We start from the raw sequence: 15,387 nt of genomic DNA on the forward strand, positions 1-15,387 counted from the left end.
AAATTGTGTAGCTTATTTCAAGTCTATTTCAAAATAGGCTATTTCGAAGTTTGGTGCTGTCTACACAGCACCAAATTTTGAAATAAAGTGCTATTTCGAGCCATGCCTGACTCCTCGTACAATGAGGCTTACAGGGATGGTGAAACAGCTATTTCGGTGTAGACATACCCTTGGTGTGACCCCGGTGCAATGAGCTGCTCTCAGGGCAGTTGGCCTTTACATGCCCCAGCTCACTACATTGAAAACACTGCCCAGTTGGCTGTCACTGGAGCAAGGTAGATGGCTGGAGACATCGGCTCCCTGCTGGGTTCTGGACTTGGGTGTGGTCCCTCTGGAAGCGATGCAGGTATTGTGTGAACCGGGGTCACCCCAAGAGTCCTCCGGCCCAGACGCTCCTCCACCCATCCATCACTGATGGTAACAGGGGTCTTTGATGACCCATGGTATCTTACCTCGTTCTTTCTTTGAAAAATAACAACAACGAGCAGAGACGTCCAAAAGTGCCTACATGAATTAGCATCACAAAACCCTACTGACATCCTCCTAGACTTGTGCTCCCGAGTCCATCGCGAGGTTTGGAAAATCCCACCCCAGCCGAAGTAAGAACTTGTGAACAAAGTTTCCATCTCCAAGGCAGCTGGGAAGTGTTCGCTGCCCCTCGTTTCTCCTCAGGACACAGAACTCTGCAGTACGCTGCCCCGGCGAGGTTCGGTTCCTTTTCCTTCGGCCTTCTCCAACCTGCGTGATGAACCCTAGCACCCCTGTGGATTTCCCCGGGAAATCCCCGCTGTCCCAACAGCCTTTCATCATACATCTCCCCCGTCTGGAGCACAGGTTCTCCCTAGATATGCGCCTGCTTCTCAACAGCTTCACTCGCACTCCTTGTTTTGGGGGACAACATGCGTGAGCGTCAGGCACGGCACGTGTGGCAAATGAACGCTGAGAATCCTACCCCCCTGTCGGTCAGGAGGCTCACAGGAGGGACTTAGCGCACTGTAAATATAAGCAGGAACAAGCTAGAAGGTGGAGAAGCTGCATATCGTCATCCGTCTGTACTGCAGCCATGCCCAAAGTAAAGGGCAGCGTTACGGCTTCCTCTCGAATAACCACCGTCATCGCCTGACAACAGGCGGAGTGAAACAGTGGAAAAGGACACGTCCGGATCTGCTCACCCGGGTCTGTGCTGAGGTTTCTGATCACATCTGTCCTCCGCACCGCTCACAAGTCACAGCTGCTGCTGTGTGTTTAAACTGCCTTAGGCCCCAGCACCAGAATGATTCGTTACTTTCTGCTTCCGCTCCTGCCAGTGCTGGGGATGACGGCGTGACGTGGAAGGAGCATGGTTTGGTTAGGCCGGGCTAAGTCTGCTGTGCGGGCAGGTAGGGACATCTTGCTTTGGCTTGGAAAATGAAGTGTTTTGGAAATTATGGAAAGGGGAATCCCTTTGGTTATGCCGAACAGCTGCATTTAGCAATCTCACGGGGGCAGCTGAAGGGGGTGGATATAAGCAGCTTCTGTACATGGAATCAGCGCGACTTTGCTGTTACAGGGTACGGCTAGACTACAAGTTTTTGTCGGAAAAAGGTACGCCAAATGCACTCCGCCTTTGGTGTACCTTTTTCCGATTCTTTTGTCTGAAGAGGCTTTTCTGACATTTGGCCCATCTAGACTGGGCCAAATGTCAGAACCCTCCCTCTTTCGGAAGCCCCGTTCTTCCTCGTAGAATGAGGAATACAGGGGCTTCTGAAAGAGCGTGTTTGCTCTCCTGCAAAAAAAAGCAGAAGAGCAAACGCATTCCCTGGACGTGGAGGAGTTTTTTCAGGATACCGGAGATATCTTGAACCCCCCCCCCCCCCAGTCTAGCCATACCCATATAGAAAGAATTCTGGATGGCCCCACAGTCTTTCTCTTTCTGACAATACACCACTGGGGGCATGTCTAGACTACATGGCTCCCTCGACGGAGCCATGTAAACTAGCTTGCCCAGCATAGGCAAAGAAGTGGGGATTTAAATAATCCCCGCTTCATTAAAATAAACAGGGCCGCCGCACTGTGCCGACGATCAGCTGATCCAGCACAGCACGGCAGTCTAGACGCGGATCTGTCGGCTGGGGAAGCCTTTGCCAACTGATCCCTTATGCCTTGATGGAGCCATGTAGTCTGAATGCGCAGCTCAACAGCACACATCCCAATCTCCGCGCGGCCCAGCACAGTCCTTGGTTTCTAAGGAGGGCTTTTTATTATTATTATTAATTTCAAGGGAATGAAAGACATTGGAGCTTCGTTTAAAAACAACACGGTCTCTGAGGTGCAAAGCTGCCATCCTTCAAATGCCTTTTCTCAGAGTGGCGTGCCTGTCGCCGCATCCCCAGCTCCCCCCCAGGAGAGCGCCGTACCTCGCTGGCTATATTCTCCTGACTTATCACCTTTACTCTTGCCACAGCCGCCATTCCGCAATGCTTGGCTTTTAAACTCAGAGACCACGGAGTTACGCGAGGTGGGTGCTACGGACCCTGTGTGTGGGCAGCACCGTCTCGCTTCTGAGTGGCACTGCTCCAGCGGCTTACCCTCGGACGTCTGCAGGACCAGGGTCTTGCTGTACGGGCTGACGCCGGTTTTGTTGAAGGCTTTGACGCGCGCGCTGTAGGTGCTGTTGAAGTGCAGACCGTCCACAGTGCACATCGTCTCTTTCCCGACGTACACCTCCTGGTTAGCGGGCAAAGAGCTGCGTTAGGGCCCGAGGCACACGCTCCATACTGGGCAGCACACGGGGCAGACTTCCGCAGAAGGTCTGCTGCACCCGTCTCCCACCGCGCGCTCAAACGCAGGCATGCCAGGAACGCGCCCTTTCGGCTGTGCTACAGGCAGGAGATGGATGAGTTTTACCAGCACTAAATCATCAGTTTGTGTCTAGATCAAATGATCTTAGGGCTTGACATTGGAGTGCGGACAAACCGCCCAGCAGCTGTACAGTAAGGCCATTAGGCTGAGCCCTGAAGTCCTTCCTCAAGCAAAACTCCCAGTGAAGTCCAGGGGAGCACTGTTTGAGGAAAGATTATAAACTCAGTGAAGGCCTATAACCAGAAACTTGCACCTAGACCAGGATGGGCAAGATATGGCCGGCAGGCCGCATCTGGCCCATCAAGTCACTGGATCCAGCCTGTGGGCTGCTCAATCTGGCCCACGGGTCACTGAATCTGGCCCACGGGCCACCTCCCCTCACTGGAACACTGAGGCACAAAGCAGCCAGTCACCTCAGAGCAATCCCCTGCTGCTTTAAGCATGTGGCGGCTCCCCCATGACTCTGCTCTGGGTTCGGGGGTGGGGGGGGGAGAAGGGGCAGGAGGGGCAAGGGGAAGGCTTTGTGGAAACCAGCCAATGAGAGCGGAGAGATTTTGCTGGGGGCAGGAGCAGAGCACGAATCCTCCCCACCCTCCAGTGCCCAAAGCAGAGAGCCACAGGAAGCAGCCAGCCATTTTGAGCAGCCTCATGCTGTGGCAGGCAGGGAGCGTCTCTCAGGATCCTGCAGGGCTGCTGGCTGGGAGCCGAGTAGGTAAGTGCTTTCTGGCCACAGCCTGCCTCTGGCACCCCGGCCCCTCCCTCCCCTGAACTACCCGCCCAGATCACCACCTCCTCCTGCCCCAGTTCACCATCTAAACCCTCTGCACTCTCCCTCCCCTCCTCTCCTGGGTCACAACTCCCTCCCAGACCCGGCACCCCAATCCCCTGCTCCAGGTCACAACCCCCTCTTTCACCCAAAGTCCCGCTCAGACCCCACACCCTCTCCTGCACTTCGTTTTCCTATCCCGAGCTCCCTTGTGCACCCAACCTCCGTCCCAGACCCCGCAACCCCTCCACGGAAAAGTGCAGCCCTTGCCACTTACCAAAATCTAAGGGTATGTCTACACTGCCACCCTAGTTCGAACTAGGATGAGTAACGTAGGGATTCGAAGTTGCAAATGAAGCCCAGGATTTAAATATCCCAGGCTTTATTTGCATGTTCCCGGGCGCTGCCATTTTTAAATGCCCGGTAGTTCGAACTACCTGCCCCTGGCTACACGCAGCACAGACTAGGTAGTTCAAATTAGGAGCTTTAATTCGAACTACCTAGTCCGTGCCAAGTGTAGTCGCAGGCAGGGAGTTCGAACTATGGGGCATTTAAAAATGGTGCCACCCGGGAACATGCAAATAAAGCCCGGGATACTTAAATCCTGGGCTTCATTTGCAAGTTGGAATGCCTACATTAGCCACCCTAGTTCCAAGTAGGGGGCTAGTGTAGACATTCCCTTTGAGTGCCCCCCTTCAAAAATTACTGCCCACTCCTGGCTAGACACGACTTCTTTGTAAGCTCAGGTGACAAGACCAACATTTTAGTGACAACAAACAGACAGGATGGCTCCCCCCCCGACCATTTCACCAATGTGTAATTTTGATGCCAGCGCCACACTGTTCGAATGAACAGTTACCGAGGCCTAATGCTGGAGCACCCAGCAGGGACTCCGGCCGACGTACGACTGAAATCCTTGAGCACGACAGTTACAATATTTGCTTTCAATTAGAGGGGATGTGATTGAAGCTCTAGCGTGCTGTCATTTGGATTGCCGGGGGTAGGTTTGCTCTTGGTTTCCTCGTGAAATATCCTTCACTCTCTCCCTCCTTCCAGGAGTCCTTTGTGTACCTCTGCTGGGATAACAGACAGGAGTAGGCTGCTTAAACAGCCTCGGGGTCAATACGGCATGATACTGCACACTCCTCCAGTCCTTAGGGAAAGACTAACTGACCCATGAGGTTCCTTTGGGAAAAGTTCCCGGGACAAAGAACTCAGAACGCTACCTTGTATTTTTCCAGTGAATCTTGAGCAAATCGATGGGAATGATGTAAAATTGCAGCTCTCCTCTGGAAAGTTACCTGTCAGCGCTCAGTAGTTAGCAGGGCAACTGGGGTGTGTCCACACAAGCAAAGTTCGTTTGGAATAATGGCCGTTATTCCGAAATAACGATGTGAGCGTCTACATGGCAATTCCATTATTTCTAAAATATTTCGCAATAATGGATGGCTTATTCTGGCTTCTGTAAAAATAACGCCTAATCCAAAATAGCTATTTTGAAATAAGGCGTGTGTAGAGGCTCCACTTCTGCTATTTTGAAACAGCCCCTCACCAGGGCCATTCTAAGTTATTCCTCCTGGGGCTGTAAATCGAGATAGCACGTCTACCTTAGGGAAGCCTGCCTGGGACTCGTTTTGAGGCTTCTGGACTAGCTTATTCCAAATAGCTATTATTATAACTATTCCAGAACAGCTTATTCCAAATAACTGTGCAGTGTAGACGTATACCCTTTGAGTTGGGAACTCAACTTTCTGAACAAATGCAATAAAAAGGAAACTACCCCCAGCACTGGGTTACAGAAAATGCGTCACAGTCGTGTTCTAATGCTAACAGGTTTCCTGCTGCCTCACGTCACCCACTGGCTCTCCTACATTATCCTCTTATCACTGTCCAATTGGATGCTCATTGGACTTGATTATGGTAAAACACTCTGCCTCTGGACAGCTTAATTACGCTGCATGTCCTGGCACATGGGTCAGCCCTGAAGATAAACACTGCAAAATACTTCGGCTCGCTTTTACATCCTTATGTCCGGAGTCTTTTTTTCATGGTTTCAGAGAATCTGGCGGTTTGGCTTTAATGCAACATCTAACCTAATGATTAGTACAGCAGAGAAAAGCCACGGCCAGGACTTTCAAGGGCAGGTGGGGTGGAAACCCTGGATTGGAACCCTTCCTTTCTGGCCCGGAGTCCAACTAGGGTTGCCAACTTTGAGGCTACGGCTACATGGCCGTTTTTTTTGGAAGAAGATACGCCCTAGCTCACCAGAGTGCACCTTGCTCTGTCTGGGCCCCGCCCTACCCTGGGAACCCATCTAGGAGAGGGAGAGGGAAGTGGGCAGCTAGAGCCAGGTACGTCGGCTTTAAGCCACTTGCAGGGAGCTCATGGGCTGCCCCTGTCAAGCAGTTTTATGTCCCTGTTTCTGGACATAAAGGGACTCAGCTGGGCTGAGATCCAGCCATGGGCATACACTGTACCACCAAGGGCTCCCCCCCGAGCAGCTAGATATGGAGTGTTCCCATGTCAGCACAAGGCAAGAAGGGTGAGCAGGACAGGGTCAGGGGAACTGGCTCTTCCAGTAATGAATGCCAGAGCACAGCTCTCAGTTGCGCCTGCCTGGCGAGAGGAGAAAGGCCGAAGTGGCAGACGCATGGCACATGTGGGAGCAGGGCTAAGCTGGTGTCTCCTCGAGACACACCCAGTGTTCACCCTTCCTTGCCTTGCACGGCAGTGAGCAAGGGCCCGGCCACCCAAGGGACCCAGCTTGGCTCCACCCATGGCAGCCGCCTGCAGGGACCGGCGGGATCCAGCCCTAACAGGGGACCGGAACTGGTTTTAAAGCACTAGGTCACTTGGCGGCCATGTTGAGAGTCTGAAAACCGGCACGGGCCATGGCTCCTGGGATCACACACATGCCACGTGGGCAGCTGTCTCAGCCCTGAGGAGAACGGGGGCAGAGAACTTAGCATGGCTCGCCCTGCAGAGCCTCTGTCTGATCCCAGAGCAGCGGGGACGGACTCTGAAGCAGCCATGCCCAGTTCTGCTTGATTGGCAGGAGCCGGAGGCTTTGACCGTGAGGCGCCTACAATGAAAAACTTGGTGGTCCTGAGGCGCTGAGTTTAATCAGCCCCCAATCTCATTGAGAATACATCTGTGGGACTCCGAAACAAAAGGCGATTTCCTTTTAGATTCTACCAACGTTCCCCCCATCCCACTGAGCTAGAAAACATCATTCCCGGCTTGGTCCTCTGCAGCTTTCTCCCATTCAACTGAACACATCCCCGCTGTCAACTACCCAGCTTCTGCCCAGGATCTCGCCTGGCTGCCTCACGCAGCGCTAGAGTGCAGGAAACACAGCGGGCTGCCCTCTCCTGCCTGCCCTGAACGGTGATGAACATGCTGGAGAATAATGACGAGCGTGTCGGATCAGAGACAAAAAGCCCCACATTTTAATTGTGTAATTATAGCAATTGAAAAGTCCCCAAGCGTTAAACGCCTCCGATTGCCAGTCGTGCAGCAAACCGCGTCCTGCCATGGGAATGAACAGCCTTTGCAAGGGATGTTTGGCAGCCTACTTTGAAGCAGTCCAGAAGAAGCGCTTGAAAAGGCGTTCTTTGCTTTTCCAAAGCATGCTGATCATCGAGGGCGTGTGACGTTATCGGGAAGGAAGGAGGAAGCGTTGGGGAAAGAACTCCAGCGTTCTTTGTAAGTTCTAGGCATACACATCACCTGATTCTGCATTACGGGAGGAAGCTTCCTGCTCATGAGTAGGAGCTGCAGGATTTAGGGAGTCGGGAAGATCAGTGTAGCCAGGGGAATGTTTCTGTGAGTATTTGCATTCCAAGTGGATTTGGAAGTGGATTTGAAAACAGGAGAAAAGTCCACCTGGACTTGGAAATATTTTCATATAGCTAAAATAGGCAGGAATGCACATTTAAAAAAAATGTGGAGCCCAGTCCTCGGCCACCTCTATGCTTCCCGGATCCCTGGGCTGGCTATGGTCAACTAGCCTCTAGGGGTGTCACATTACCGAATTGGAGGGAAGCAGCCAGATCGCTGCTGCACCCCTAGGTGGGGGTGTTGGCCCCAGAAATCTGTATAAAAGGGAGCCATGTGGGGTATTGAATGGGAGCTTGTTGTTTTCTGATCCTGTGTACACTGTTTATGTGAGTATATAATGTCTGTGTGTGTAGATCTGTAATCTGTGTGGAAACTGAAGATTTCCCTGCATGTGGTTAAGCATTGGGCAGGGCCGAGCCTGTGGAGCCTGTGGACATGCTAATTACCTGTGGAACAATGGTTCTCAATGGGCCAAAGACACACCCAAAGAATGGGGGCTGTCCTGAGAGCAGCCAGCAGGGAACACAGAGAGGCTGAGGACCAGGTGACCTGGTACATACTAGAAGAGGCCAGGAAGGAGTATAAAGAGGCCATGTGGTCGATGCCATTTTGTTCTCAGCTCAGCACTTCATCCCAGAGGCAGCACTGCAGGGATTGAAGAGCCCGGAAGACCTGTGAACCCATCCTGATCGTAGGATGTGCAATAAGAACTTTTAAACCAGCAGCTGCAACATCTCTGCTAGAGCCTGCATCGAGGACTGGGAGATTCGGTGCATGTAACGTACTGTACTTTAATAACCTTACTCTCATGCTTTTCTTTCTTGTAATAATAAACCTTTAGATATAGATTCTAAAGGATTGGCCCAGCGTGATTTGTGGTAAGGTCCAGAGGGTAAATTGACCAGGGATCTGTGGCTGGTTTCTTGGAACTGGACAGAACTTGTTCGGGGTAGGTGGGATTGGGTGCTAGGACCCCCCACCTGTGTATAGGCCCGGGGCCATCTGGGGCACGGATATTGCTGGGGTGTCGGAGGGGTTTTGCTCGGGAGGCTTCAGGCAGGCAGCTGAAGCGCTCTGTGAGACTGGTTTGTGGCCTGTGTGGAAAGGTCACCAGTCGGGGGCTGTAAGAAGCCCCGGATTCGAGCAATTCGCCCTGAGCGGACGCCCTCAGCTGTGCCCAGACACGGCCCGGTCCGTCACAAGGGGTATGTCTAGACTACATGCCTCTGCCGACAGAGGCATGTAAATTAGACATACCGACATAGTCAATGAAGCGGGGATTTAAATATTCCCCGCTTCATTAGAATAACACTGGCCGCTGCATTGTGCCGGCTCAGCTGTTTGTCAGCTCAAAGCGGCAGTCAGGACAGGGATCAGTCGACAAGGAAAGCCGTTGTCGATCGATCCTGTAAACCTCATTTCACGAGGCATAAGGGATCAGTTGACAACGGCTTTCCTTGTTGACCGATCCCCGTCTTGACTGCCGCTTTGAGCTGATAAACAGCTGAGCTGGCACAACGCAGTGGCCATACAACGCAGTGGCCATTTTTATTCTAATGAAGCGAGGGCTATTTAAATCCCTGCTTCATTGACTATGTCGGTATGTCTAATTTACATGTCTCTGTCGGCAGAGGCATGTAGTCTAGACATATCCTGAGTATAACTGAGACAGGGTAGATCAGGCCTTGAGGCCGCCTCCTGGCGGCCTTGTGGTCCTGCCACACCCTGCCCCTAAAGGCAGTAGAGAAGTCCTTCAAGCAGGCTAGAGTGGCAACAGAGGAAGCAGCCAATCAGGGGCCAGGAAGGCCCTATAAAAAAAGCTGCAGGGCCACACAACAGTCAGTGTCTCTAGACTTCAAGATACGCAGCCTGGGAGACTAGCTGGCTGAGACTCATAGGCTTTAGGGTCAGAAGGGACCATTATGATCATCTAGTCTGACCCCCTGCACAGTGCAGGCCACAGAATCTCACCCACCCCTCTTAGAATAATCCTCTCACCTATGTCTCAGATATTGAAGCCTTCAAATACTTTGAAGGCCCCAAGATGCAGAGAATCCTCCAGCTGTGATCTGTGCCCCATGCTACAGAGGAAGGCGAAAAACCTCCAGAGCGTCTGCCAATCTACCCTGGAGGAAAATTCCTTCCCGACCCCAAATATGGCGATCAGCTAAACCCTGAGCATGTGGGCAAGACTCACCAGCCAGACACCCAGAAAGTTCTCTATAGTAACTCCTATCATCTCTCCATTGACCTATTTCTCACTGAAAATGAATGGTCAATTAGGGTATGTCTACACTACCCCCCTAGTTCGAACTAGGGGGGGTAATGTAGTCATACGGAGTTGCAAATGAAGCCCGTGGAACGAGGTGTACAGCTAGTTCAGATTAGGAAGCCTAATCCGAACTAGCTAGTTCATGCCGCGTGTAGCCGCGCGGCACGGGGTCCGACCTAGCCGGCATTTAAAAATGGCGCCGGCCGGCTTTATGCAAATGAAGCCCGGGAAATTCAAATCCCGGACTTCATTTGCAACTCCGTATGACTACATTACCCCCCTAGTTCGAACTAGGGGGATAGTGTAGACATACCCTTAGTTACCAAGATCATGTTCTCAAACCATCCCCTTATCATAGAATCATAGAGAGAGGGGCAGTACTGTGGACAGCTCCGTGTGGAGAGCTACTGAAGACTGGACTATGACCAGCCTCTGAGATAAAGCCCTGCCAGAGTGTGGAACAGACTCAGAAGGACGCTACAGAGGACGATGGGCCTGTTAGGTGTGTACCTCGGAAGGGCTTTGTGCTTTGCACACAGGGCGTGGGACTCGGCCGGAGGGCTGAGTTGCGGAAGAGGCTTTAGGAAGAGCAGAGAGTGCAGGCACACACACTCGGCCAGAGAGGGGGCCCTCGCGAGAGGTAACCGTCATGTAAATTCTTCAGCCACGGGAGGGCCGCTTCTAAGCGAGGGAGAGAATTAGGTACAATGTCTGACATGAAAACTGGAGAGAGACAGAGCTCCCCCAAGAGGGAACCTGATGGGTATGGTCATAGCGAGTGACTCCAACAGCTGAACAACGGAAGTTGTCACAGGAGGCCACATCTCTGCGGGGTCCTGCTGTTGCCACTGTACCCTTGTAGGATGGGTATGGCCCTGTATCATCATCTATCCCCAGTCACTGCAACAAGGTGACTGTACGGTGCCTTCCGTCACGGCGTTGTTGGCTGATGGTTTCCATAGTCTCTGAACCTGGTGCTTACAACAGCTTCCCCCTGCAAAGTTAGCAGCTGTGTTCTCCATTCACAGAGTCACAGACTCGTACAGCCAGAAGGGACCAATCTGACTATCTCCTGCATCCCACAGGGCAGAGAATACCACCCTGTGGTTTTTGCACCAGGTCCCTCATAATAAAAATAGTCATAGAAACAGGACTGAAGCTGTTGACAAAAAGTGAAAGATTCAGTTCAAATCCAGGGGAGGATGATACTGTATAGAAATAAACTCTTCTACAAACAATGCCAAACTGGCCTGATTTCCCACTGGTTTTCACCTTGGGGAATCGTTTATACCCGTGTGCATCACGACACAAGGCGAAAGGTATTCATGATTCTATAAGGCAGGGGCAGTGTATCGCTGCAGACGGTAAGCCTGCTTCCTGTCTACCAGCAACAGTCCTGCCGCGGCTCCCACATCACTGGCATTGTCCTCAGCTCCAAGGTGCGTGTTAGAAACAGAACCGACGTTCGCAATACCTACCCGGAACTGACCACCGTTCCCGTCATCCAGCTCCAGAATGTATCCTTCCACCTGCACCGTTGATAGAGGGGGCTGTTTCCAGGACAACGTGGCGCTGTTGTTGTGGGTGCAACATTCTTCTAGCTGTAGGATCGGGGGTGCCGGCACTGGAGAGGAAGCTAAACAAAAATTAGTGTAACCCTGGCTTCTACGACCAAAGTGGACACGGGGGCATAGCAAGGGCACTCAAATTGCTGCGAGGCATGGAAATGCATGCACACATTCTCCAATCGATGGAGACCATGTTTATCAGCTTGTCGCCCAGCCTGCATTTCACACTGAGATACGGAGAAACAAGAAGAAATCATTTTCTGAACTTCCTTCCCATGAGTAGATTTGCGGAATTTTGGGTTTCTATCAGCTTGTCAACCTGAAATTTTACTGAGGCTGCCTCCTTTTTCCTTACATGGTCTTCATTATACATTTTACATGAGTGTGAAAACACAGCGCCACGCCTGTACCTTTGAGAGCGTGCTCCCGTACCTCACCCACCCCTCACCACGGCATAACCAAAGACCAGGAGGGCCACGGGAGCACCTTCCTGATGTACTCAGAGAGTCCAGCTGCAGACGGACTGACATGATCACGGCTGGGTGAGAACACAGCCACCGGTGGCAACATCAGTGGAAACGGAGGGTCTAGTTTGTCTCTGGGTTACCCCCGGTTTTCACCAGGCAAGTTCACGGAAGGACACCAGTGTATCGCTAGACAGGGGAGTGGTGAGTCAGGCCGTTGTCATTGTGGCTGGGCACCAGATCGTCCCGAGGGCGAAACATGATGGAGCCGTAATTCAGGGCGGCGTGTTGCCGCAATAGGTGCGGTGAGCCACATGTGGCGAGAGATGAATGTGTGTTTCAGTTGGGCTCATGTAGGGCGAGTAAATGTTCTGGGTCAAGGCCGTCCCAAAAGGGGCGTTGGGTCTGGGGCAACCAGTGCCCTAGACACAAGGCCCAACCCCCCACCGCGGTATAATTCAGTGGGTAGGCGAGGCCCGTGTGTTGCTGCTGCTCTTCCACTGACATGCAGACTGCGCACTGGGGCGGCGTCTAGACTACATCTCTTTTCTTGACAAAGGGATGTAAATTAGACTCTTCGAAATTGCAAATGAAGCCGGGATTTACATTTCCCACGCTTCATTTGCATAATGGCAGCCGTGGGTTTTTTTTTCCGAAAAGTGGTTTTCGAAAGAAAAACGGCTATTTAGACGGGGCTCTTTGGGAAAGAAAACCCTTTTTCGAAAGACCCCGTACTCCTCAAAAAATGCGGTTTACAATTTTGAAGTGTCTAATTGACATCGAGAGAAGGGATGTAGTGGAGACACAGCCTGGGAGTAGGGCGGGTTTGCATTTGGGGCAATTCCAGGGTTTCCGAGGTTCTTGTCCGGACTGGGCCCAGCAGGGCCACATGGCTGAATTCCCTCCGTAGCAGAACATTGTTACCCAACAGCAGAGGGCAGACCAGGCCTCCAGCTGCCGACACCACCTACAAATGCCCAGCGCCGTGTCTCTCCCTCTCGCAAGGCCCCCCGCACCACAGGCTGGCAGTAATGCTGCAGCTGGCACCGTTTACAGGCGCCTCTCCGCCAACGGTGGCTTGGCAGCTTTTTCGGCTGGGTCCTTCCGCTGCACGGCTTCCCGGCAAGGCTGGCCTTACCATGAGGCGAACTGAGGCGGCCGCCTCAGGTGCCAGGCTGGGGGGAGGAGGGGAACCACTAGGACCCAGAGAATTGAGACCTTTCAAAGTTTTGGCCCAAGCGAGGGGGCGTCATTTGAGCTCCCCACCTCAGTTGCCAAAAAGTTGTGGGCCGGCCCTGCTCCCTGTAAAAGAACAGCGCAGCAAAGGGACAGCCCAGGGATCAAGGCGCCGCGCGGGGCAGGTGGAGATGGGCAGGGAGATCGGGAGGGTGGCAAAGGGAAAAGGTACGGGGCAGGAAAGGGAAACAGAACTCAGGGGAAAGGGAAGCCATGTGGACATGGCAGTGCTTAGATATGCTGAAGGAATTCTCAGCAGCCCCGAGAATGGCCCCGGCACCAGAGGAGCAGGTTGAAGCAGCCAGGCGCTGGACCCGGGAGAGCTAAGCTGTGGGGCTGACGTCGGCAGCAGCCTCCCTGGGGGTTATCGCTTGGTCTCGGATGGTTTCTCCGGGGCGCTTCGCGAGCAGGCTCCTCTCCAGCAGCAGTAGCGAGACGCTGGCCTTTCCCAGCTGTGTGCTCCTGACCTGCGGCTGCCGAGCACCCGCTGCCCGGCACCTCAGTTCTGACCTGCTCCCCCTTTGACCCAGTAGCTCAGCCTAGGACGCTCTCCCACATCTGTAGGGCGGCAGCCGCTCTCTGGGCCACAAGCAGGCCCACCGGCAGGGGGGAAGGGCCCAAGGGGGCAACCGCCCTGGAGTCCGGTGACTGAAAGGGGCCTGGGTCTCCCAGCCGCTGTTGCTGTACTGTGGCGGCAGCGGCAGCTGGAGCCTCAGGCCTTTTAAATCTCTGGACAGCTCCAGGGTTGGGGGGGCTGGTTCAGGTGGTGCTGAGGGCCGGCTGCTCCAGCCCTGCCCCTCCTGCCGGAGGTCCAGCCCCTTCTGGGAGCACGGAGCTGCCCCCTCATCTTGCCCAGAGGCCAGGCAATCCTGGGAGCCAGCACTGGCGAGTCGCCTCCCGGCTCAGCTGGGCTCCGAAGACCTGCAATGGCACTTCCTCCCCCAGGGGCGCTACCGAGGGCGCGCTGGCGCCAGGCTGCGTGGAGGAGGATTATGCCAGCCTTTGAGGTCGCAGATCGGAACTCGGCCTGGTCACGTCCATCCCTCTGTGCCCGCGGAGGGTCGTTCTACGTGCCCGGCTGGGCACTAGAGCCACGTGTCCCACCCGCCTCTACAGGAGACTCCGCTGGACTGTGCCAAGGACGAAGCACCTTCCCCATCCCTGTCCTGCCATGCCCTTTCCAGCCTGCGCCTGGAACACACTCATAGAATAATAGGACTGGAAGGGACCTCAAGAGGTCATCGAGTCCAGCCCCCCGCCCTCAAGGCAGGACCAAGCTCTGTCTACACCTTCCCTGACAGATGTTTATCTAACCTGTTCTTAAATATCTCCAGAGAGGGAGATTCCACCACCTCCCTGGGCAATTTATTCCAATATTTGACCACCCTGACAGTTAGGAATTTTTTCCTAATGTCCAATCTAAACCTCCCCTGCTGCACTTTAAGCCCATTACTCCTTGTCCTGTCCTCAGAAACCAAGAGGAACAAATTTTCTCCTCAGGGTCGTCTCTCAGATCCATCCCGGAGCCCATACACGCACCCTGAGCAAGAGACAGTGCTTCCCTCCGGAAACCTACCCTCTCATGAGACACACAGGGTGACAGAAAGGAAAGATTATCCCTATGTCACTGCTAGGAAAATGAGGCACAGAGCAATGGCCTGCCTCCACCCAGGCAGAGCTGAGCACTGAACCTGGCACCTCAGCTCAGGACAGGATCGCCTCTGAGGTTTTAAACCCGCCTTCTCAATTTTGATGTGGAACGAAACAAGTATCTTAAAAAAACAAGTCCGACGCAGATGAAATTCGCTCCCGTTTCTTGCCCCCTTGTGTTTTTCACTAAACCCAGCGATTGGGGTGAGCACGAGGAGGGGGGTTTGTACATGGCCTGCGGACAGGCTCTTACCTTTCATCTGCACAAAGTCGAGCTGGTGGATGGACTGCAGCAAAGGAGCACTGTCCAGGTTCAAATCAAAGTCAGTGGTCATCCGTGGGGTCAGCGTCCCCTTCCCCCACTGGTCCTCGGTCAAGTGCACTCTCCTGATCAGCGCGTCGGAAATCTGATGGCAAGGAAGACCACAGCCTCGGCTATGACACGCCACTCTGGCGGGCGCGCTATAGGGAGAGTTGGTGCCTGATGACGGTAACACTCAGCAGGGTCTGACCCCAAAGGCTTGCCCAGGTGGAGTTCTGGCATCGCGACAGTTTCATAATGGCTTGCGTTTCGCCATTGACTTCGTCGGGCCAGGAAGGCACCCAACGGCGCTGGCAAAGCCCTTTGTTTTAGGTGCCGCTTTGGAAATGACTCAAAGCAGAACCGACTCACGTATCTGGAGCTACCGAGCCTCGTAGGTCAAGTGAGTCAGTCCCACCTTACGGAGACGACCCCATGCCCAGAGATGT

General features: G+C 53.4%; 1 protein-coding gene across 5 annotated transcripts in view; it reads right to left on the reverse strand.

The window, feature by feature from the left end:
- TRIM9 (tripartite motif containing 9) overlaps nucleotides 1-15,387 on the reverse strand; it is a 129,824-nt gene that overhangs the window by 20,760 nt on the left and 93,677 nt on the right. For 3 of the 5 annotated variants that reach the window (XM_025181313.3, XM_075926185.2, XM_075926182.2), the window contains exons 5-7: nucleotides 14,891-15,044; nucleotides 11,198-11,355; nucleotides 2,568-2,706 (exon numbers count right to left, since the gene is read on the reverse strand). In XM_025181313.3, coding sequence (XP_025037098.3) covers nucleotides 2,568-2,706; nucleotides 11,198-11,355; nucleotides 14,891-15,044 — 451 coding nt within the window. The remainder of the gene's footprint in view (nucleotides 1-2,567; nucleotides 2,707-11,197; nucleotides 11,356-14,890; nucleotides 15,045-15,387) is intronic. The other 2 variants (XM_075926184.2, XM_075926183.2) reach the window with 1 other exon arrangement.

The sequence above is a fragment of the Pelodiscus sinensis genome, chromosome 5, assembly GCF_052426305.1.
Source record: "Pelodiscus sinensis isolate ZL-2025 chromosome 5, ASM5242630v1, whole genome shotgun sequence".
Lineage (NCBI taxonomy): Eukaryota > Metazoa > Chordata > Testudines > Trionychidae > Pelodiscus > Pelodiscus sinensis.